The sequence below is a fragment of the Populus alba genome, chromosome 15, assembly GCF_005239225.2.
Source record: "Populus alba chromosome 15, ASM523922v2, whole genome shotgun sequence".
NCBI classification, from domain to species: Eukaryota; Viridiplantae; Streptophyta; class Magnoliopsida; order Malpighiales; family Salicaceae; genus Populus; species Populus alba.
In genome coordinates, this window is record NC_133298.1 from 4746477 (window position 1) to 4769050 (window position 22574).

General features: G+C 34.8%; 3 protein-coding genes across 8 annotated transcripts; 2 read left to right on the plus strand and 1 right to left on the minus strand.

The window, feature by feature from the left end:
- Positions 1-309: 309 nt before the first annotated feature.
- On the minus strand, positions 310-5855 carry LOC118056267 (pectin acetylesterase 9). Of its 3 annotated transcripts, none has more exons than XR_012168042.1 (13): positions 5119-5855; positions 4899-4981; positions 3439-3568; positions 2694-2773; positions 2384-2470; positions 2108-2232; positions 1956-2016; positions 1818-1874; positions 1652-1729; positions 1441-1546; positions 1095-1357; positions 876-992; positions 310-787 (listed from the first exon to the last, which is right to left on the minus strand). XR_012168042.1 is itself a non-coding variant. In XM_035068426.2 (13 exons), the coding sequence occupies exons 1-12, from the start codon at positions 5237-5239 to the stop codon at positions 888-890; spliced, it is 1182 nt and encodes a 393-aa protein (XP_034924317.1). In that variant the 5' UTR covers positions 5240-5852; the 3' UTR covers positions 310-787; positions 876-887. The 3 variants fall into 3 exon arrangements, 2 of the variants coding, with proteins under 2 accessions (XP_034924317.1, XP_073260942.1); XM_035068426.2 differs by having other exon boundaries at positions 1209-1357; positions 5119-5852; XM_073404841.1 differs by lacking the exon at positions 2384-2470 and having other exon boundaries at positions 1209-1357; positions 5119-5853.
- A 1580-nt stretch (positions 5856-7435) lies between these two features.
- On the plus strand, positions 7436-11039 carry LOC118056268 (signal peptide peptidase-like 1). 3 transcript variants are annotated; one of them, XM_035068427.2, is made up of 5 exons: positions 7436-7534; positions 7631-7719; positions 8314-9259; positions 10259-10459; positions 10737-11039. In XM_035068427.2, the coding sequence occupies exons 3-5, from the start codon at positions 8462-8464 to the stop codon at positions 10851-10853; spliced, it is 1116 nt and encodes a 371-aa protein (XP_034924318.1). In that variant the 5' UTR covers positions 7436-7534; positions 7631-7719; positions 8314-8461; the 3' UTR covers positions 10854-11039. The 3 variants fall into 3 exon arrangements, with proteins under 3 accessions (XP_034924318.1, XP_034924320.1, XP_073260836.1); XM_035068429.2 differs by having other exon boundaries at positions 8332-9259; XM_073404735.1 differs by having other exon boundaries at positions 7483-7512; positions 7635-7719.
- A 5408-nt stretch (positions 11040-16447) lies between these two features.
- LOC118056269 (uncharacterized) lies at positions 16448-21944 on the plus strand. Of its 2 annotated transcripts, none has more exons than XM_035068430.2 (10): positions 16448-16891; positions 17540-17626; positions 17953-18932; positions 19077-19165; positions 19293-19396; positions 19490-19589; positions 20010-20085; positions 20193-20307; positions 20409-20940; positions 21146-21944. In XM_035068430.2, exons 1-10 carry the CDS (start codon positions 16600-16602, stop codon positions 21705-21707), a joined length of 2937 nt encoding a protein of 978 aa, XP_034924321.1. In that variant the 5' UTR covers positions 16448-16599; the 3' UTR covers positions 21708-21944. The 2 variants fall into 2 exon arrangements, with proteins under 2 accessions (XP_034924321.1, XP_034924322.1); XM_035068431.2 differs by having other exon boundaries at positions 16873-16891; positions 17529-17626.
- The last annotated feature ends 630 nt before the right edge of the window (positions 21945-22574 follow it).

The following is a 22574-nucleotide window of genomic DNA, read 5'->3' on the forward strand; positions in this document are numbered from 1 at the left end:
TACTATGTCTGTCCTATAATGTAATTGTAATGACTTGTAAGTTTCCCTAGTCACGACCGTGGTCCAGTGGAGGACTTTATTCCGATCATGACTTTCATTTTACTTTGGACGTTGGATTCCCTGCGTAGGGAAGTGATATCCAATCAAGGACATGGAGAGTTATTGAAGCTATAGCATTGTGCTCGCTACCTGGTACGCTACAGAATTATTCCCAGCTAAACGAATGCGTGATTAATCCTCTCCTCTTTTCATTGAGCAAAAGCTTAACCCTTGATTATATATTATACCTCCGCCTTCACACCACATCACTTCAAGCATAGAATTGGATTCCTGGTATTTTCGTCCCCAGCGGCAAATATTATTATAAAAAAGAAGTGTGATTATAGGCAGCCACGGTAGAGAACATTTTGAATCAATCACCCCTGTAAATACTAAACATCCTTACCATAAATTCTATCTCAACAAGTTTTTGAGACCTCTCTCTATCACTCTCCTCCTTATTATCATCATCATCCTATTTAAAGTCTTCAATTTTTTCACTGCCTAACTTGAAAAAATCTGTGAACCTTCTCTGTGTTGATATTGATTTTACTATATTTCTCACCAGCCTATGATTTCCTCTAGAGTAAAAAAAAAAATGTTCTGAACTCCATCAATCGTTTCCTGCACTTCCTTCAGCATCCCTTCTTTATACTCTTCTTTTTCTTTCATGGTATCTCCAGGATTCTAGCAACGAAGCTAGTAAAAATCTCTGTTTTCCCATCTATGTCTTTCCCGGTAAGGAAACCTGCAACATTTGCACTTCATCAACAAGAACACTAGGTGATCTGCCAATGATAATAAATATATCTGAGGTCGCGAGGAAACTGACATACCTATGCAGTGAACTATGCTACAATGTTATGGCAGCAGGTGCCGCAAGGATATGCACAGTCAATTAACAAGCTTGTATTTCTACTAAAATACCAGTCGCCAACGGCTTCTGCAATAGTCTGAAAAAGGACGTCGAGATTTTACTCACAATGCCAAACAATTTAAGTTTTGCTAGTTTAAACTAAGAAGAAAGGGAAAGATAAGAGATGGTATGTCTTAACTATTGCAGTAACCTTTACATAGAACAATGTTGGCTTCAGGATTTTCAATGATTTTATGAGTGATTCGGCCATGATCTTGAGCTGATAAAACATGGCATAATGTTAGCAATGTACCTTACTGTGTATTTGCGGGGAGTCTCGCGCAAACCATGTGTCCTGGGACTCACTTTGGCAATGAGCAAAGCATGAATTTATAAACATTCCCCCTCTTCTAGAATATATGCGAGATGATAGCAACGCCACCAGCATGTCTTGCCTGAAATCTGGACACGAGATGTTCAGTTTATTCAAATTGCAAAACTTTGAGCTCATATACAGGATGGCTAGTGCCCCTGCAGAGACCAACCTTGCAATATGTCAAGCTGCCGTGTGTCACATGATGCTATGCTCAGCTTGCAACGGTTCCAGTGTCCGCTCGTGTCAGCGGAAGGTGGAACCAATGCATGATGGAACTGTTAGATTTGGCAGTTTTAATCACTCTTTATTGTCTAATGAACATAAAAATACAAAGCGATGCTACGCGATTTCAGACAAATGAAGGCCGAGACAGAAATTACTTGGTAAACATCATAGGCTGTGTTCAGGATGAAGAGTGGTGTTGTGATGTATTTCAAGAAATACTGCGGAAACATGCACTGCACCAATACAAGATAAATTCCATGACCACCCGAGTTAGCAAAAACCAGACTAAAAGGTTGGACAGGAGGCTTCAGTAAAAGGTACCAGTTTTGGGTTGTTGAGGAAACTAGTGCAATTCTTGTTGAGATTCTCTTCAATCCCCTGCCGCGGAAAGTTAAAAATATCAACACAAGATTCATGGTTTAGCACACGCAATGGAACACAGATTTCAGTAAGCTGTACCTGTAGAGAAACAAGGTTTTCAAAGAAGTTCCTCATAGTGTGGTTCAAAGTGACGTCTCTTCTGTAAGAACAAGCACAAAAATATGAAAACATAAATAAAAAGACAGAAAACAAATTATACAGCACATTCATATAAGAAAGAGAAAACTGACTCGTCCATGAAAAAACCAGCATCACTCAAGCATTTCACACTGGTATTCCTCGGTAATATCCTGGCAAAGTTTTCGCAATGGAGAAAGGATGACAAACCCCCAGCAGAGCAACCTGAAAGCAAAGCCTAGAGAAGAGATGGAATGATTGTTCAAAACTACAATCAAATTTATGACCACAAAGATCACATTTCCACTTCTGGGATGATTTTAAGCAGAAGACAATAGTCTATTCAAAACGAAGAGGCACGTTCAATAATTCCATCGAGAGATTTTTACCTTGCGTGCATGCATCAAGCCTTTGGGGAGAAGATCAAGAATGATTGCTTCCCAAATCTTTTTCCCTCTAAAGTAAAGGACTGATGTCTGTTTCAATCACATGCACACCAAACGGATCAAGTTAACTAAGCTTTAATCTGATGTTTGGTGCAAGAAAATTTGTGCAACAAACAAAATTTTCTTACTTTACTAAACAGAGATGAATGTATATATTTAAGTTCACTAGATTTTAGCAAGATTATGATTAAGCTTTGAACTCCAAAACCAACATGACAACAAAAGGAATGAAAATTTTAGGCGAGCGGACTACCCCATTGTCGAACTTGGCATCTCCAGAAAACGAGCCTCCATCACAATATCTAAGCTTCACACGGTTCCAATTGTAAAAATCTGATAAGGAAAACAGAATTTAATGGTTAATTAACTTGAATAAACAACAACAACAACAACAAGACCAATTCTACACACGGGGATGTTAAAATCATGCCATTTTGTGCCATTAAATTTGTAGCCTGTGAATGAATGTTAGTATTCTGCTTCAAACACACTGAGAAATCACCACCATTTTTTGCAATTGCACTGAGAGCTTTTTCTTTGTATATGTAAACAAGCTATTAAAAAAGTACATAAATCCATTCAAGATTTAGGTGGTAATTAATGTTTTGTATCTAGAACATGAGACAGGACCAAAAGTCAACCATGTGAACATGTTATTAAGATTTCTCATCTGTGTTTATCTCTTTCTGTACTATTTTTTTTGGTCTGAAACTCACTAACACATTCTCGGGAGTATTATTGACCCCTGAAGACAATAAAATAGGGCTTTGGTTTTTTTTTTTTTTTTTTCAGAGACAAGAAAAGCAGGAAAGGCTGGAAAAGGACTAAAGGAGAGAAGCTAGCTGGAAGCCTAGAAGCAGTAGCTGTCTGTCGACTGTATTATATATATCACGTGAAACAATACATGAAGAACATGGACATGTCATGTATGTATATGCTAGATTTCTGTGAACTAAATAATGGGCAATTAGATTTTGGATAACAAGGTGATTAATTACCTGGATTAAGAGAGGCATTGTTGCTTAGGATTCCATTGAAATCCTCCAACCTGTTCATGTAAAGGGTAGATCCCCGCCGCGTTTGGGCTCTCTCCAAGCATGATTGGATATCATTGCACCATCCACCTCCCTATCAAACATCATAATCATCTTTTACTTCCTGTTAACTTTCAGCTTCCTAATTTCACAGTTCTGGATCCCACCAACTATTTTCTTTTCCCTAAAAGCCAATCCCCTTCCTTGGTGTGGGTGTGTTATCTCATGTCAAAAAAACCTAAACATTAACTTTTTCGGAGAATCTTCTTTTTGAAGCTTTTTAAGATTTTCAAGCTTTTATAGTTTTTTTTTCCTCGTATTATTTGCAACTTCTATACCAACTGGTCACCACTGCCACCATGGTCAAGTTAATGCCTAAGCTGTAAGCCAAAACCAAAACCAAAACTGATGGGCAATAATAGGGACTGTTAGTTATTACATCAAAGGCTTTGCTTAGGTTGAAAGTTTGGAATCTAGACCAATGATTTTCCCATTTGGACGAGCAATTCTTTTGAGACCATATCGTGAGACGTACTCTTTGGTGCATCTTTTGCAGCTCTTTAACTGCTTTCGGCATGTTCCCTTTCGTAGGGCCATTGAGGTCACGACATGAGCAAAATTTCTCAATAAACGTGGCTGGAGTAATAGATGTGACAACTGGGTTATTGTAGCGATCAAATTTGCTGTATTCCTATGAAATGACTTCACAAATTGAGAGTTGGTATGTTACTTTCACACGTTCTGCCTTCCAGTTTTCAGCAAGCCCATCAATAGTTTTAACCTGCTATACCAGTAATGAATTTCTACCCTCTTTAGCAGAAGACCAGACGAATCCAGGCCACAGATCTGCACAGTCTCTGAAATGGTGAAGCGAGCTGCAAGTTGCCCTGGCAACATGATGCACGAGACCCTAGGCAAACTAAACCCACTTTGTCGTATTGGTTTCCTAAATCTTCCAACCATACAAAACTTAACGAAGGTCAACACATCTTCCCCAAGGTCACTGTACATTCACCATACTGCCTACATGGCAAGTTCTCATTGGATACCTTTTGTTGTGTGGTCCTGACCCTCTTATAATAAACCAATGACCTTTTATCATGATAGCTTCTAACCATAGTTTTTTCGTTCAACTATTTTCAGATGAATTTATGCATTGGTTTTTATAATATATTTATGTATCAACTACGACTAAATTATTTTTTCAATTATTTAAAAAAGCATGTTTTTATATTGATATGGTATATTTATTATTTAGAAGAATAAAACCTTTTGAATATCCAGTTCTAAAATTTGAAGAGAGACTGAAACTGATTTAATTCCGGATCGCTTAACATGCCATGACCGTGTTAATGACTTTATTATCAACTAAACTAACTAATGAATACTTAATTTATCCCTTTTAACATAAGGATTTTAATTACCTCAAATTGCAGAAGCCAGTTGCGTGCACCAGCACCGAATCCTCTGTGCAAGTGATACGCTGGCAAACTTCCATCCAAGCAAACTACGAATAACATTCACCAACAAGGAAGAAGAAAACAAGGGTTAATGATAAAATAATATATAGTAATTAATTAATGCTTCATGAATAAAGAATTGATGATTATCAATAAGACAGTAAGAGATATAGTACGAACTTACATCCACCAATTCTGGAAGCACTGGGGACCAGGGTCATCTTAACAAGAAGCCGGCTATCTGAGCAAGTGCACCATGACGCCAAATTCAACAATACCAGTAATATGGCTACTGCTAAATCCATCTTGGATGGGAGATGGGGAGTTAGCTTTATAGAATTAAGATGAATCTTGAATGACAGCAATGCGTTTTGTACGCTGAAAGGAACTGAAATCAGACGTTTATGACATGAAAGAGAAGGGACACTAAGGGAATCTACAACCGGAGTGGTGTCAGCTCTAACTCATGCATTGCTCATGCTCTTAACCAGACATGGACAATCCAGTCCATGTGACGAGAGCTGGGACTTGGGATCCTATACAAGGAAACAAAAAAGAGATAAAGAAGAGACTGAAAAGGGAAAGGTTAAATTTTGGCAAGGTGTGTCAGCTGTATTTAAGGAGAGGAAGGGAATTTAGCTTTGAAAGATGCTGGCAATATCCAAGAAGCACTGTGACTTGAAGGTGCCAAGGTGGCTTTTCTATCTTGGAAAGATCAGATGGCGGAGAGAAGTGCGAGAGGGGAAGGGAAAGCAATGGACCGAACTTGGTAAATGGGACCCGTCAAGAAATAGATTAGTTACCGTGTTATGATAAGAGTCTTGAAAGGGAAGACAAGCACCAGTCTTGGGTGTGGAAATTGGTGGTGGATGGATTATATATTGGGTTGGTGAAGATAACGTTTTACAAGTCATTGTTTCCTAGCGAGAAAGTTTGCCTGTGTAGGTATATGTAGGGAAGATGAAGAGGGATTCGCTGTTGAGAATTCTAGCCAACTTGCGACTTGTGGCGGTCCCCTTTTGGCTACTTGTCCACATGAAGCCGCAGCCATGTGCGTCTCTCTCCCCCCCTTCCCTCCTTGTCATGGATGCATCAACGAATCCTGTATTCCTGCTATCCAACTATTTGATCCAAAACATAAACTATAACTATAACTTGGTCCCTGATCTTTAACAAATCAATTAACTGGTCTTTTATAAGAACCGTTATTAATATATATGGAGTAAACACGTTAATTAACCATACGCATTAATAATGTAGATGTTGGTTTTTTTTTTAAGAGAAAAATTGAAAAAAAAAGAAGAAAAAAACAGTTGTGTGATCATAATCTAAAGAATAAACCTTTGGCATCTCAATGATATTGGAGCCTATGAACTAACCTTGTGCGTGCATAGATGCTGATCACAGAGAGGATTTAATAAGTGAAATTAGATATGTCTGGAGTGCTGTTTTGTTGTGGTTATTTTTTAAAGTATATTTTATTTTGAAATATATTAAAAAAAATTATTATTTATTTTTTAATAATTATTTTTGAAATTAATGTATCAAAATAATTTAAAAATACTAAAAAAATATTAATTTAAAGAAAAAAATAAAAATATTTTTAAAATATAAAAGCAAAAAAGCCGAAGATATGAATCCTTAACCGTATTTATTTAACACCTGTTTTGATGTTTATTTATCATTTATTTATTACCATTAAGAGTTGGTAGGTACATCTAAAACAAAGCTTAAACAGATGCAACTCTGGTCACTTTGTTTTGGTCGTGTTCCCCCTCCCCCACTATTAATCTTAAGCAGCCAACTCATTCACGGTTGTTAGATCTGAATCTTATCTTAAACAAGCTTCACCTAGTTTCTTTAATTCAGCCCCCTCATGATTGCAACATGTTGGGCTTTGGCAGTTAAACTCAGCGACACATTGACTCACCACACAAGTTTCATGTTGGGCTGGACGGGGAGTTGATATAATTAAATCTGATAGATCAAATTAAAATTTGAGTGAAATCCAGTTTGAGTTTAGAAAAAAAATCAAATTAATATCATTTTAATTATTTTTAAAAAACATCAGCATGGATTAACCCGTGCAGTACATCGCTTAGGCCATGAGCTGGCTGGGTTTTATAAGGATGGTGAGGTTTTTGGGAATGTAGAACGACTTGCAGGGTAGGCTTATCGGCAGTGGGCTAGTGCTTGGGTCAGGCTTATCAATGGTGGTCTTATGGGCCACTGGAGCATAAAATGGAGGTCTAAAGAGTTTAAGAGCCCGTTTGGCATTGCTGCCAAACCGGCGTTTTGACAAAATTTAAATTTTTTTTTTTTTTTTTTTAAAATTGAGTTACGGTTGTACTTTTTGGATCGTTTTGATGTGCTGATATCAAAAATGATTTTTAAAAAATGAAAAAACATCATTTACATGTATTTCGGCACGAAAAGCTATTTGAAAAGCAACCGCTACCACACTGTCAAACACGCTCTAAGTTGTCTTCAACTATAAACCTTGGAGTTTGGTCCTTAACATAACAAACAGAAACGGGTGAACCAGCCTAGGCAGACCACAGCACAGGCACGTAGGCACGTAGCTAGCAATGAGAAAACTGGTTAGCCAGTAGCAACACACGCTTCCCTGTATACAAAAACGGGGGCTAGTTTGCAAATCATCGTAATTTTGTTTCTCTTTTGTTGTCCGTTTTCAGGCAGCTCCCAGAGCCAGACAGAAAATGGGCTGATGATAGACTGAGAGAGCGCGTGTGTGTGTGTTTTCGGCCTCTTCAAAAAGTCCCAGGTCAGTCCTTTCTCTCAGACCCTGATTTCCCATTTTGAAATCTCTTTTCTTTTGGTTTCAGATCTTTAGTTGTTAGTTTTTCTTACCTTTTTCATTTCATTTTCTTTGTTTTTGTTCTTTGCTTGTAAGCTCTACATGTTAGTTTGTGGATTTGAGTCAATAGCCTGTAGGTTGGTTACCGGGAAAGTTTTGTGTTTTGAATTTGTTCATTTTTTGAGATAATAAAGAAATTTTGAGTCTTTTTGTATGGTTTCAGAAGGGTTTTTATAAGAAAAAAAAAATGAAAATTTGAACTTAAATTGGCAGCATAATTGTCACTGGTTCAGTAAAGCTGAGGCTGTTGTTGTCTTGGTTGTTTTGAGAAATGAAATGTGCTTGCTTGATTTTAATTTGGATGGGAATTGTTTCATGTTGGTTGACATTCTAAGCCAGGGAAAACAAAGAAAGTGGGAATTATTCATTACTTAGGTCGTTACGCGTGTTGTATTTAAGCTGTGTTCTTTACTTCTATCCGGGAATGGAAAATATTGAATTTGTTGATATATGCAACAGAAGCTTGAAGTGTTCTGTGTTCACTTATGTTTCTTTTTACAGGACCGCACTGTTTTGCAGGTTCCGGGAATATCTTTATTCAAGTGTTCATGGGACAAAGGATGCAACTTTGACTGCAAAATTGGTGGCCAGACTGTCTTGGTTTTTTATTAGTAAGAAAGACTGGTTTGAAATAGTTTGGTTCTCTGTCATGGAGACCTTGTGGAAACTTTTGTATTTGCTGGAACCTGCACCTGTTACCCTTATAGTGACAGCAGTGGCTGTAACATTTGGGTCTGCTTTTCGAGCTTTAAATTATGGCAAAGAAATGGAGAGGAACCGTGACTGGTCAGAAGCATCCATTACATTGGATAGGTCACAAGCACTAATGATCCCGATAATGAGTTCTTGCAGTTTGCTGTTGATGTTTTACCTGTTTTCGTCTGTCTCACAGCTCCTTACTGCATTTACAGCCATTGCCTCTGTTTCATCCCTCTTCTTCTCCCTCTCTCCTTTTGCTGCCTATATGAAGTCACGTTGTGGTTTGGCAGACCCGCATGTGTCTCGTTGCTGTTCAAGGTCATTTACACGAATCCAAGGGTTGTTGTTGGTGTCATGCTTCCTAACCGTTTCTGCTTGGCTTGTTTCTGGGCATTGGGTACTGAACAATCTGTTGGGTATTTCAATTTGCATTGCATTTGTGAGTCATGTAAGGCTTCCGAACATCAAAATATGTGCAATTCTCCTTGCATGCTTGTTCGTATATGACATTTTCTGGGTATTCTTCTCGGAGAGATTTTTTGGTGCCAATGTCATGGTATCAGTGGCAACGCAACAAGCATCAAATCCTGTTCATACGGTGGCCAATAGTTTGAGTCTTCCAGGTTTGCAATTGATTACAAAGAAGCTTGAGTTGCCAGTGAAAATAGTCTTTCCCAGAAATTTGTTGGGTAGTACAGCTTCGGGAGGAAATGCTACAGATTTCATGATGCTTGGTCTTGGCGACATGGTATGTTAGCATGTTTTTTTTTTTTTTTTTGTTAGTGGTCCTGCGTAGTGTTTATCGAGTCTATAAGACATGATGTCCTCCATCCAAAATAGTGATGGTTTGACATCAAAGTTTCTGCTTAAAGTTTTCTCAAACAGACTTACGTAATTTTTTGGGGCAACACCAGGGGCATCTGTGTAGTGTTAGCCCCAAAAACCTGTCCCCCTCCCCCTTCTTTGTTAGGCTATTGTTTTTTAAAGATGCTGAATAAGCTGTTCATTGAGCATTCATGCTAAATATCAGGTGCATCTGTATAGTATTAACTCGAAACCTCTATTGAGGTGATCTCTGCTACATAAGCTTTTATAAAAGATGGTGAGTGAGCAGTTCTTTGTGCGATCATTCTAAATACCAGTTCTCTGTAAATTTCCTTTTGCATCATGCTCTTGGATTTCTCGATCGTTGATCTATAGCTTCTAATCCCTTTATTGGATTCACATACAGTCTTTAGTCCAGTCATGATAGGTAGACTTTTTGCAGTCTGAGGTCAGATTGTATCCATGGGAGCCCATGGTTCCATATCTTATTACCATGCATGTAGATATAGAATGATGAAGATACAAGATCCTTAGGACCTATTGGTTAAAAATCTTCATAATCATTTCGCCCCTGGCTATACTGTGTTTCTTCTACCTTTCTGATTCAGAGGCCTGCCAAGAACTGATTTTAATGTTGCTCTTGCTCCAAGCTATTCTTTCTGCTAGTAAAAGCCAAGCTGTTATGAATAATGATTTTACTGCCCGCATGCTTGGAACATGAAGTTATCCTATGATACAAGACGATATGCTTTCTTTGCAACTTAATTTTGGTAAAGATATTTGTTAAATTTATTTGCATGCATGCTTGCGCACCAAAATTTCACTGGATGTTTTTGTACATGGATGATTTTGGCACCTTGTGCTGTTCCAGGGAAAATATTGAAAGATGTCACATTTTATTTCGATAATGTTGTTCTTGCAGGCTATACCTGCCATGCTTCTAGCATTAGTCCTTTGTTTTGACTACCGAAAGAGCAGAGATCCCATGAATCTCTTAGATTTACATTCTTCCAAGGGACAGAGATACATATGGTATGCACTTCCTGGATATGCCATAGGATTAGTAACTGCTTTAGCTGCTGGTGTTCTGACTCACTCACCGCAACCCGCTCTTCTCTATCTGGTACTTCTATTGGCAATGTATTTATTTGTTGAATACTATAGTTGGAATATACATGCCTTTTGCATGCCGGATTGTGTTGCTTTTTTTTCATGTCACAAGGGATTAAATACCGTGCAAAGAACTTCCTAATCTTCTATACTTGCAACATTCCATTAGTTTCCTTTTTTGCTTGCCCCGTTTCGATATGTATTTTTTACGTGCCAGATTTCTATATATTTCTTGTGGTTTAAAAACATTTGTATTTATCTGAGTTTTCCTTGCTTGATGGTGAATGTAGGTGCCTTCTACACTCGGACCTGTTATCTTTGTCTCTTGGATTAGGAAGGAACTGCCTGAGTTGTGGGAAGGAAGCATGTGTAATGGCAATGACAAAGCACGTCAAATAGAAGTTTGAGCTTTGTGGGCTTGACACCACAGAGTTTGCAGGGCCAGTTGGAAATTGTAAATTATCCTGGAAGTTGAATCCATTTGAAACTTAAACAAGATAATCAGCAATCTGATGTTTATTTAGTTGTATTCGACTTTTCGGCCAGCCGATTCAGTTGTTAGATATGAAAGAAGGAAGGAAATTTATTATTTTGATGTTCTTTTCACAGCAATAGAAAGAAAAAAAGGAAAAGTTTTCAAATGGATTTTGGTTGACTTAATATATTTGTCTATTTATTTTATAAAAATTTATGTTCCTATCTATGTTTCTTTAACCATTTAACCAGACAAGCATGTTTCTATCCCCATCAAAACTTTATGTTCTTTGTTCGTTAATTTTGTTTATATATATATATATAAAAGCACGATCATTAAGATTTATCATGATCTTTAAAGCAATTATATAAAGAAAATGTTATTATTTTCATGTGATTATAGTTAATTAATGAAAATAATATAAAAAATGATAACAACAAAATATTAAATCAAAGGTGGCCTGATTCTTTTCCAACGAGCACCTCTTATCTTGGATGAGTTCTTATGCTTTTGATGGAGTGTTTTTCTTGTTAGACAATAAGAGATACTTCCAAGTAATTATACCTTTTACGTGATCAAGGTGAGTTTAACAAATCTCTAGATGCTGTGCTATCTTTGTTAAAGAAATTTATCTGCTCAATGAAAAAGAATTGGTAGAAATACTTGGTTTTTTCACTAAAGTTGCGTCATGTAGTTAAAAGTTTTATCAATCACTCAATCTTATAATTATAATTGTCAAGACTTCACAAAATAAATTCATTACCCCAACATTACCAAAACATTTCTTAAATCATTGTCGAATAATGGGATCTAAAAAAAATATAAGAAAAAAATCAATATAAACCCGTGACCCGGGCTATTTAATTAGAATAATCAAATCTAGAAACACCCTGAGCATAAATTTTAATAAATCAAATTTTAATAGTTGAAACCATAAAATAAAAAAAAATCAATCACAAAAAATAATTCAAAAGAAAACATAACAGTTAAAAAAATAATGATCAAATTTGAAGAAAAAAAAATTGGAGGATAGTTAATTTTTTATAAAGGGATAAATTAAAAAGAAAAATTAATTCCACAAAAAAATTAAAGAAGAAACCACCAAGAGAATAGCTGAAAATATTTTGAATTATAATTTATAAGATTGAGCTGAAAATTAAAGAAGAAACCATATGACGAGTTTGAATTTTTAATATTTTTAAATTATTGTAAAGATCAATTTACCCCTTTACCCATTCAATTATAACAAAAAAATATAGCTGAAAATACAAAAATATCCCCATAAAAAAGTAAATTAATTCTCAAACCAAGGGTAATTTAGTAAATCTAATGTGCTTTGAATTTTAAATATTTTTAAATTATTGTAAAGACCAATTTACCTCTCTATCCATTTTATTATAACAAAAACCCGGTACAAACATACAAAAATTCTCCAAAAAAACTTAATTAATTTTGAAACTAAGGGCAATTTTGTAAATTTATTGTGCATTAAAATGTGAAATTTCAAAAAAGTCCCTAGAAGCTAACTATCAATTATTTTTTCTTTCAAGGACAATGAGGGTATTTAAAAGGAAAAGACCTTTGCACCCTTAATAAAAACAAAAATGACTATTGGTTTTAAATATTTTTTCTACAAGAATAAAAACAGTAATGTCTAGATATTTTTTCATGTTATTTTTTTTATTCAATCCATAACATAGCATGGGCAATGAATACTACTTATTGAAATAGTATTTTGATGAAATTTCCCCTAGCTAAAAAAACATTGAGCTAGGATTTGAAGGCATAATAATTTTTTTACCATGACTCAATTAAATTTTTATTTTTCTTAAAAAAAAATTGACTTAGATATCCCAGTAAAAAAAGGTTGGCCTAAGCATAGGGGCTTTTATGTCCCTTTTAAATTTTTTTTATTAAAGTTAATTTACTTAATTACCATTGGGTTCAAAATAAACAAAACTATCATTCGAGAGTGTTTTGGTCTTGTCATCCTTATTCATTTTATTAATTTCAGGTTAACTTGGGATTTTTATATTTTAATAAATATTTGATATTAAAAAAAATGGATAGCGTGTGTGAGGTCATCTGGTCACCAAACATTGCTTTCCGTAGTGATGTTTTGAAGGTCTCAGCACTCCTTTTATGATAGGATGACAAGTGCGCAAGATGCATCGTTAGTTTAGCATTAGCCACTATTGTTTTTCCTCATCTTCTCTCTTTCTTCCTTAAATTCCACAACAACCCCTACAAAATTTCAAACTAACACCTTAAATTTTTTTTTTTCTTATCATTTGATCAATGTTCTTTTGGGCCTTGTTTGTTTCCAGGAATTCACTTTCCTGGAAACCATTTTCCTCACTTTCCCATGTTTGGCAATACATGGAAAGTGAGTCAAAGGAAATGTAATTCCAGTCAAAGGAAAATGTTAAGTTTAACATAAGGAAAGTGTTTTCTGTTTTTAATTCTCGGAAAACACTTTCCTGGCGTGGGCCAATGCTGCGTTGTCATGTTTTTATGTAACTGTTCATGTTAATTGCACTGTTCATTGAATAGTGCAATTAACATGAACAGTGTATTGTATACACTGTTCACTAAAAAATAGTGAACAGTGCAGTTTTAGTGCACTGTTCGCTTGCCTGCGGGGACTTTTTTTTTTTTTTTTTTAACATTAAAAAAAAAATAGTTTAGAGTGAATTTTATACCTTAATATTTTATCCAATTTTATTACATGCTAAAATATTATTAAAACTATAGTTTTTGTCGGATGTATTTCATACGTAATGAAATTATAAATGGTTTCATAGAATAGTAAAAAATATTTCATAAGCTTATTTCTTTATAATATGATATGATATGATATATATAGTTATATTTTATAAAATAAGCTATGTATGAATATAGAATATAATAAAAAAAATCATCATTATACATTTTAGATTTTATTTTTTTTATTGTAAGTGATTAAATATTATATATATATATATATTAGATAAATTTTAAAAAAAAAATTAATTTATTAATAAATTATTTTCCAATTCATTTTCCATAACACAACCAAACACTGGAAAATGTTTTCCATAACACTACCAAACATCGGAAAATACTTTCCCGGAATTCACTTTCTAGGAATTCACTTTCCCCGGAATTCATTTTCCAAAATGAATTCACTTTCCTGCAAACAAACGGGGCCTTGATTACCATTTATTTTATTTTGAATAATCTATAAAATTATAATTTTATTTTCAATTTTACCCCCTTTAATTTTTTAATCAGGTCTGTATTTTATTTATTACTATTTATTTTGTTTGAGGTCATTTTTATTTTACAATTTCATCCTTATTGAGTTTTATTTTCATATCAAATTTGATTATCGTTTTTTTTATTTTTATTTATTTTATTATAGAAATTTTTTTCAGTCAATATTTTTTTCACGATTTCATCTTTCAACATTAAATTTTATAAGAATTAAACTTCTTAATTGAATCTTGTCCAAGATTTCACGATTGTGAGTTCAGAGATTAAATCAGTTTTAGGAGGTTTGCGCTAGGTTTGCTTGATTTTTTTATTTCCCCTGATTTAAGCTTTTTTTTTTTAAAAAAAAAAAAACATCTTTTAACATTTATTCAATTGGAGTTTGGGTTCCGTTCTTTTTATATATTTCATTTTTATAGAATTCATTGTTGGTCTTGAACATGACCCAAATTATCTCAAATATTTTTATTTGTTTTTTGTTGGTTTCTTTCGCTAACGTTTTGAATTGATTTTTTTTTTTTCAGATACCATCCATTGATATTTTGAAAAAAAAATTAAAACAATTTATAAAATTAAAATTCATTTTCATTTTCAATGTCACCCCCCCTTTATTTTTAAAATTTTTCAATTTTAGTCCTCATTATTTTATTTTGCTATTTGTTTTATTTTAGGTAAATTTTTTATTTTTCTTAAAATTTCATCCTCTTCAAGTTTTCTTCTTTGTCAAATTTGATCATTTTTTTCTTATTACTATTTTTTTCCCTTAGCAGATATTGTAAATTTATATATTTTTTTATTTTATAATTCGACATTATATTAATGAAAAATTGGGCTTCTTAACTAAATCTAGATCCATGATTTCACATGCTTTGTGTTTTTGAGATTAACTCAGGTTAGGGAGGTTTTCTCGAGTTTGTTTAGTTTTATTTTTTCTTTCTTCAAGCTCTTGTTTTAAACATTTGGCTCTGTTATTTTTATTTGTTTGTTTTTTGTGTGATTTTTTATTTATTTTAAAAATAACACAGGTTTTCTTATTTGTTATCTAATGGATATACTTTGGTTAATTAATATCAAACTAGTTGGAATTGAATTTCTTAATTCAACTTAAATATATAATTTTAATGAGTTGTGAGTTTGAGACCTTGGCCTAGGTCTAGAAGGTTTGCTTGTTTTTTTTTTTTAAGCTGATTTTTTTTTTATTTTATCATTCAATGTTTATAATAATTAGCGATCAAGCTCTAGTTTCTCTTTATATGCCTTCTAGGTGATGTTTTGTGAACTTAAAATGATCTGGGTTGTTCTAGGTCCTTTTCTTTTTTGTTCTTCGTTTATTTTTACAATTTCTTAAATTGATATATTTTTTTAAGTTTATCTGTCAACATTATATTGGTTGATAATTATGTTTTTTTTTGTCCTTTAAGGTTGAGGGTTTTTGTTAGACTTTGTGACTTTTTGAATTTCTTTCTATTTGTCTTTCGCAATCATAACACTCAGACCACAAGTTTCTCAAGTTGACTCAATTTTTTGTTGGGTTGCTCTTTTTAAATTTAATATTTTTTGTGTTCTATCTTTCAATATTAAGTTATTTGGAATTGAGTTATATCATGTTTACTGGTTTGCTTTTTATTATATTGTTTCATTAACGTGATCCAAATAGCAGAGTTTGGTTTACTTGGTTTTTTCCTGTTATTTTTTTTATTTAACTTTTTTTTAATTTTATCATTTAATACTAGATTTGTTTGGAATTCTACATATAATATTTTATTTATTTATTTAAATTCAATTTCAATATCTAACTTATATAACTAACTTGCTTGGTAGATTGATCTAAATCATTTTTTTTCTTTTATTCATCCATATGTAATTGACTGAAAATTTTATTTTATTTTTAAATCATTTTTTTACAGGTTTTCTATTTATTTTTCTTGCATGGATTTATGCCTCGAATTTCATTTTTTAAAAGCTTTTTAAAAATCTATTGCATTGCATGAGTGTTTTTTGTAATTAATAAAAATGTTTTATGATCCACGACAAAGACCCACAAATTTAAAAATGTATTAAAAATATGGTATAAATTATATCTTTTAAATTTTTATTTTTTATTTAAAATAAATTTATATATTTTTAATGTATTGATATTAAAATTAATTTTTAAAAAATAAAAAAATTTATTTTAATATATTTTCTAATAAAAAACACTTTCAAACCGTACAACAATCTCAAACACAAAATAAAATATAAAAAACAGGTAAAAAAAAAAGGAAACCAAACACTCTTCACTGTCCTCGAAATAGATAGATAGATAATAAAACAAAAAAAAAAAGCTTTCTTTTGGCCTCTCCTTCAAAATAAACAATCAAAACCTCTCCTTTATCCCCAATCTCAATTTCGGACTACATAAATCTAAAATCAAACAAAAACCCACCATGGTATCATCCATGGCTGCCACCTGTTCTCCAACCTCTCTACAGCTTCGGTTAGCCATGAATTGCCATAACCGTCGAATATCGCCTCCAACACAAACACGGCCTTGGATGAGGAACAAGGAGGTAGGTAGTGGTAGCTTTCGCTTGCTCTTCCTGCCTCAAAATGAACGGCGTTTTGATGGAGGTTCGTGGACTGGGTCGAGTTCTGCTGCGGATAATTTTGCTGGATGGTCTGATTCGGATCATGATAGTGATCAGTCTATTGAGAATCAGAGAAAGAAATGGCTTAGAGGTAATGAATTTAAAAGTTTTGATTTTTTCCTTTTTTTTTTTGAAAAAAAAAGTTAATTTTGAGAAATGGATTATGGGTTTTAATTTTGTTAGCTTGTAATGCAAAATGTAGCTCTCTCAAGTGGTTAAAGTTAGCCTACTTGGCAAAATTTGTGCTCTTCTGATTTTTTACCTTTCTTATTTAGAATCTGTAATTGTCCATGTTTAATTGCGATTGAGAAAAGTTGGCATAAAGGGAGGCTAAATGTTTAGTTTTTGATGTTGTTTTTGTGGTAGTTCTGGGAAATGAATCATGGATATGCTTTTTTTCTTTCTTTAAGATTAAAATGTGAAATTTAGTAGCTCTTTCAAGGGGGTTGGTTTTGGTGTATTAGGCAAAGTTTGTATTGGGGTTTTATTTTAATTTGTTGGTCTTAGGATCCGTGCTTGCTGCTTTTTAACTATAATCATATTAGTGAATGATACTGAGTATAGCTGAACAAAGCTATTATCTTTGTTGCTGTTGATTCGGTTGATACTTTCTTTGCATATGAACTCTTTTGTTGGATGATTATTACTGCATTTCCGTGTGAAAGTGAGAATGGTTATAAAGGTTTCATTTATGTGTTTTTAATGGACTGATAACACTTTGGAAGTAGTTTGCTTTCAGGGATTGTGGGAGCTGGAGTAGCCGGGGTCATTCTATTTGCAGGGCTTACCTTTGCAGCATTGTCTTTAAGCAAGTGGAGCACTTCCAGTAAGTTGCTGCTTCTATTCTTAGAAGAATTAATTGGCCAGTACTGATATAAAAATATCAAAACTATAGACCATATGATGTTGTTTTTTCTGCTCAACAAAAAAATAAAAAAATAAAAATAATAACAGTAAACAATGAAATGAAATAAACAACAAATGCTCAATTGTATGCTAACACAGTCTTCTGGCTACTGTTTCCTAAGCTTCTGGTTTGAATGTCCTGTGTATAACAAACAGATAGGCTTTGCAAAAATGTATGGATTTTTTGAATTTCTCTTCTCCTTGGTGTTCAACTGTACCAATGCTTAATTATAATGCTCAATACAGGGCCAAAACAACAGATGGAACCATTCACAACTCAGCAGGAAGTTTCATTGGCCTCTGACATGGAGGATGATAAAGTTGAGGAGAGTAAAAGTGAGGACAGAAATGATAGTGATCTGGAAAGCAAGACAGATATACAAACAGATCTTTCTTCATTTCCAGAACTTAATGAAGCACCCAGTGAAAATGTACTTGGTGACAGCACTGAGACCCTGACTGTAGACGATGTTGATTATGCTACTAGGGTCAGTGGTACCGGTAATAATGATTCTTTTCAAGAAGATTTACAATATGAATCAAGTTTTGATGACAAGTCTATTGCTCCTGAAATGACTCCCAGCTCAGAGAATTTGCCCAGTTCTGAAATTAATGCAATTTCCCCTGTATCAACTTTTGAAGTAGATAAAAATCCTGTTAATGTCGAACTTAGCAACGTGCCAGATATAACAAATCTTAACACGGACCACCAAAGTGAATTGCATGTCTCGAAGATAAATGAGAATTCCGATCCTTCATCAGATTCTTTTACTTCCACTGTTCTTGAACCCAATGAGCCTATGGGTGTGAATATTTCAGACAGTTCACCCATGGATTCAAGTTCAGAACCTCAACTTGTTCCTGAAGATGATACAGAAGCTGTAGCCTTGCTTTTAACCAAAGAAAATCTTGATCTGAGCAATACAACACAGAACTCAGCCGAGAGAAATAGTTCTTCCCGGGAAGTGAATTACTTAGATGAAAGTGATTTCTCAGGAACAGTGTCTGAGTTTGCAAACCAAAAAGCCATAATTGCTAATAATGAGATGAAGGAAAGCAAACCATTTTTTGAACTTCCAACTCCTGAAATTTCTTTCTCCTCTGCTGGTATACCTGCTCCATCTGCAGTTTCTGCAGCCTTGCAGGTGCTTCCTGGAAAGGTTCTAGTTCCTGCAGTTGTTGATCAGCTTCAGGGACAGACATTTGCTGCATTGCAAGTTTTGAAGGTTCTTCTTTGCTAATGTCTTTGCTTATCAATATCTTAGAGTGATGGTGGGGCGACCAGTGTGTATAAACTGTATTGAAAAATTTGGACTACCAATTTAAAATTGTTCTTGTTCTTTTGTTCTTTTTTTATAAATTTATTCCAGGTTATTGAGGCTGATGTTCAACCTAGTGATCTATGTACACGCCGTGAATATGCTCGCTGGTTAGTTGCTGCTAGCAGTGTTCTTTCAAGGTATGCATCTTTCTTAATAGGATGACTTGTCTAGCATTGAGCTTGAGGATTAGCATCCAACGAGCAATGCAAAATTTTCTTCAGAAGCTTAAAATATGTGTTTTGACTGCCTTCTGATTGCTTGAAGGAGCACAGTGTCAAAAGTATATCCTGCAATGTACATAGAGAATGTTACTGAACTTGCGTTTGATGATATCACACCTGATGACCCTGATTTTTCATCCATTCAAGGTTTGAATTGCAGCTAAGATCTTCAATTATAATTTTAGTGGAAAAGCTTTGTTTCACAGCATTGTATTTGTTAACCGAGTTGTATCTTTTTAGGCTTAGCTGAAGCAGGATTTATCTCAAGCAAGCTTTCAAATCATGATTTGTTTTCTTCTTCAGTTGAAAACCAAGGTCCATTTTACTTTGCTGCTGAAAGGTGATAGCAGTTTTACCCTGCAATATTAAATGTGCTGATTTTGATACCCTGTTTAATCCTTGATGAATTTATAGTCCCATGCTCACAATTAGGCTGGTCTTTGTCCTTTCTAGAATTCAGAGCCGCTATGTTAACTTCCAGTTGTTCTCTAATTAGTATTTATAGTATTTATGCATCATATATGACGATGCTACCTAGCCTTGGCATTATGGTGTCATGCAAGAGACTGCGGTGCAAAATTTCTCCTCTGGCTAAGCTCAACATCATCATGCATTAAGTGTTGTATCATTTGGAATCCACCATGAAAGAATCTACCAGGACTTTTCTGTCTTTTGTTTCAAATATGTGCAGCAATATTATTGTTTACAATTTTATGATTCATCTCTTTGTTATTGTACTCATCAAGTTTTGCCACTGCAGCCCTTTATCACGCCAGGACCTTGTAAGTTGGAAGATGGCCCTAGATAAAAGACAACTTCCAGAAGCAGATAAAAAGGTCACGGCTTTTTCTTTCTTAATCCATCTCGTTTGCTACTGTGTTATATTTAGTCAAAATGTTTTGAGTGAGTGTTGCATTTATCTTTCTTTTGCAATTGCTTACAGATGCTATACAAGCTTTCTGGGTTTAGAGATATTGACAAGATAAACCCAGATGCATGGCCTGCACTTGTAGCTGACTTGTCTGCAGGAGATCAAGGAATTATATCACTTGCATTCGGTGAGTCATGTTAGCCTGCAGTCATATTTTCTTAATTTTGTGTTGAGTTGGATAATTGAGATGCCTAACCCACCAACCCCCTCCTATGTGTCTCCCTAAAGGTTGCACGAGATTGTTCCAGCCTGATAAACCTGTCACAAAGGCCCAAGCTGCTGTTGCTCTTGCAACTGGTGAGGCTTCTGACACAGTTAGTGAAGAGCTTGCACGCATTGAAGCAGAATCTGTGGCAGAAAATGCTGTTTCTGCCCACAGTGCTTTAGTAGCTCAAGTTGAACAGGATATAAATGAAAGTTTTGAGAAGGAGCTTTCCATGGAGAGGGAAAAGATTAATGCTGTAGAGAGAATGGCTGAAGAGGCAAGGTGTGAATTAGAAAGGTTAAGAGCTGAGAGGGAGAAGGATGGTGTTGCCTTGATGAAGGAACGCATTGCTATTGAATCTGAAATGGAAGTTCTTTCAAAGTTAAGGCGTGAAGTGGAGGAGCAGTTGCAAAGCCTTTTGAGCAACAAGGTGGAGATATCATATGAAAAAGAAAGGATTAGCAAGCTTCAAAAGGAAGCTGAGAGTGAAAAGCAGGAGATCTCTAGATTACAGTATGACCTAGAGGTTGAGCGGAAAGCCTTATCTATGGCCAGGTAAGAAAATAATAACTGCCTGTGGCATGACCGGCCAATATAAACCTGAAATGGAGTTCTCATGCTGTCCTCGACTTTAGTTCTTTTGCCTGATTGCTAAAAACATCACCATAACTAATTACATCTTTCATTTTTTACATTATCATTCAGAGCTCGTGGCCTTAACTAATTACAACCGTCTTTCATTTTTTATGTTATCATTCAGGGCTTGGGCTGAAGATGAGGCAAAAAGAGCAAGAGAGCAGGCAAAAGCCCTTGAAGAGGCTAGATATCGGTGGGAGAAGCATGGCATCAAGGTGGTTGTTGACAGCAGTCTAGATGAAGAGAGTTCTACTGGAGTTACATGGCTGACTGCTGGAAAACAAGTCTCTTCTGCTGAAGGAACTGTTAACAGGGCTGAGAACTTGGTGGACAAGCTCAAGCTAATGGCAGATAACGTTAAAGGGAAGTCTCGAGAAGTAATTGATAAAATCATACAGAAGGTTCAGGTCTTAATCTCAATTCTGAGAGAGTGGGTTGCCAAGGCATATGCACAGACCAAAGAACTTAAAGAAGCCACCATCTCAAAGACACGGGGATCAATACAAGAGTTGCAGCAGAACACAACTGAATTTAGTTTTGCCATCAAGGAGAAGGCAAGAGGATCAGTGCAAGAGTTGCGGCAAAATACTGCAGATTTTAGTTTGGCTGTCAAGGAAAGCACAAAGCGGGTGGCAGAAGATTGCAGGGAGGGAGTGGAGAAACTCACACAGAAGTTCAAATCGTGAATACTGCCCTGTCCTGACCTCCAGTTTCTTCTCACTGTACCAGTAATAAATTTTGCAGGCAACTATTACCGAGAAATTAGAGATGTAATATTCGTTTATCAACTTTCATAATCTTCACCCTCTTTTGAAAATGTTAGTTGGGTGTTGCCACAAATTACCATCTCAAATAAAATGTAGCTCTGTATTTTAATTACTGTGAAATGAAAATGATATCCGCGCTCGTGAGATTTGTGAGTATATATGGATCGTTTAAATGAGAATTGCACGGGCATCAACATGCTCATTTCCTTCTGCTACGATTCCTTACCTGTTCAAGTCCGACCATGAAGATCCCACTTCTACTAATAAATTCCACTAAGATTTACGCTATAATTATATGATTCCATATTCTCGTGCTCTGAAATGCAAGATTAGTAGCTTAAGCGCATGTATCTCTCGACAATTTGCACCGCGGCCAACATGCCTGCCAAGCTTATAGAACAGGGTCGAGGATGAATCTATTGGGGAGTGCAATGGAGTTGAGCGGTAGTGTTTAAAGTTTCCAAATGATTTTTGATGAGAATTATATTAATATAATATATATTTTTGATATTAATACATTAAAACACAATACAAAAACACAAAATAAATAAATAAATTTTCAAATTTTTGGTAAGGAGTGTTCTAGCCAAGCTGCCAAACACCCCCGATAAAAGAAAAGCACGAGACTACGTGGAAGGGTGCATTCATGCCTCTAAAAAGTTTGTCAGGAAGGCAAAAGCCGATCTGCACTAGCAGAATCCATATATAGGTAAAGACTCGAGAGCATTAGGCATTAGCTCCTAATGTGAGCATTAACCTTTTTCTTAGAAGTGATGAGCAATGAAC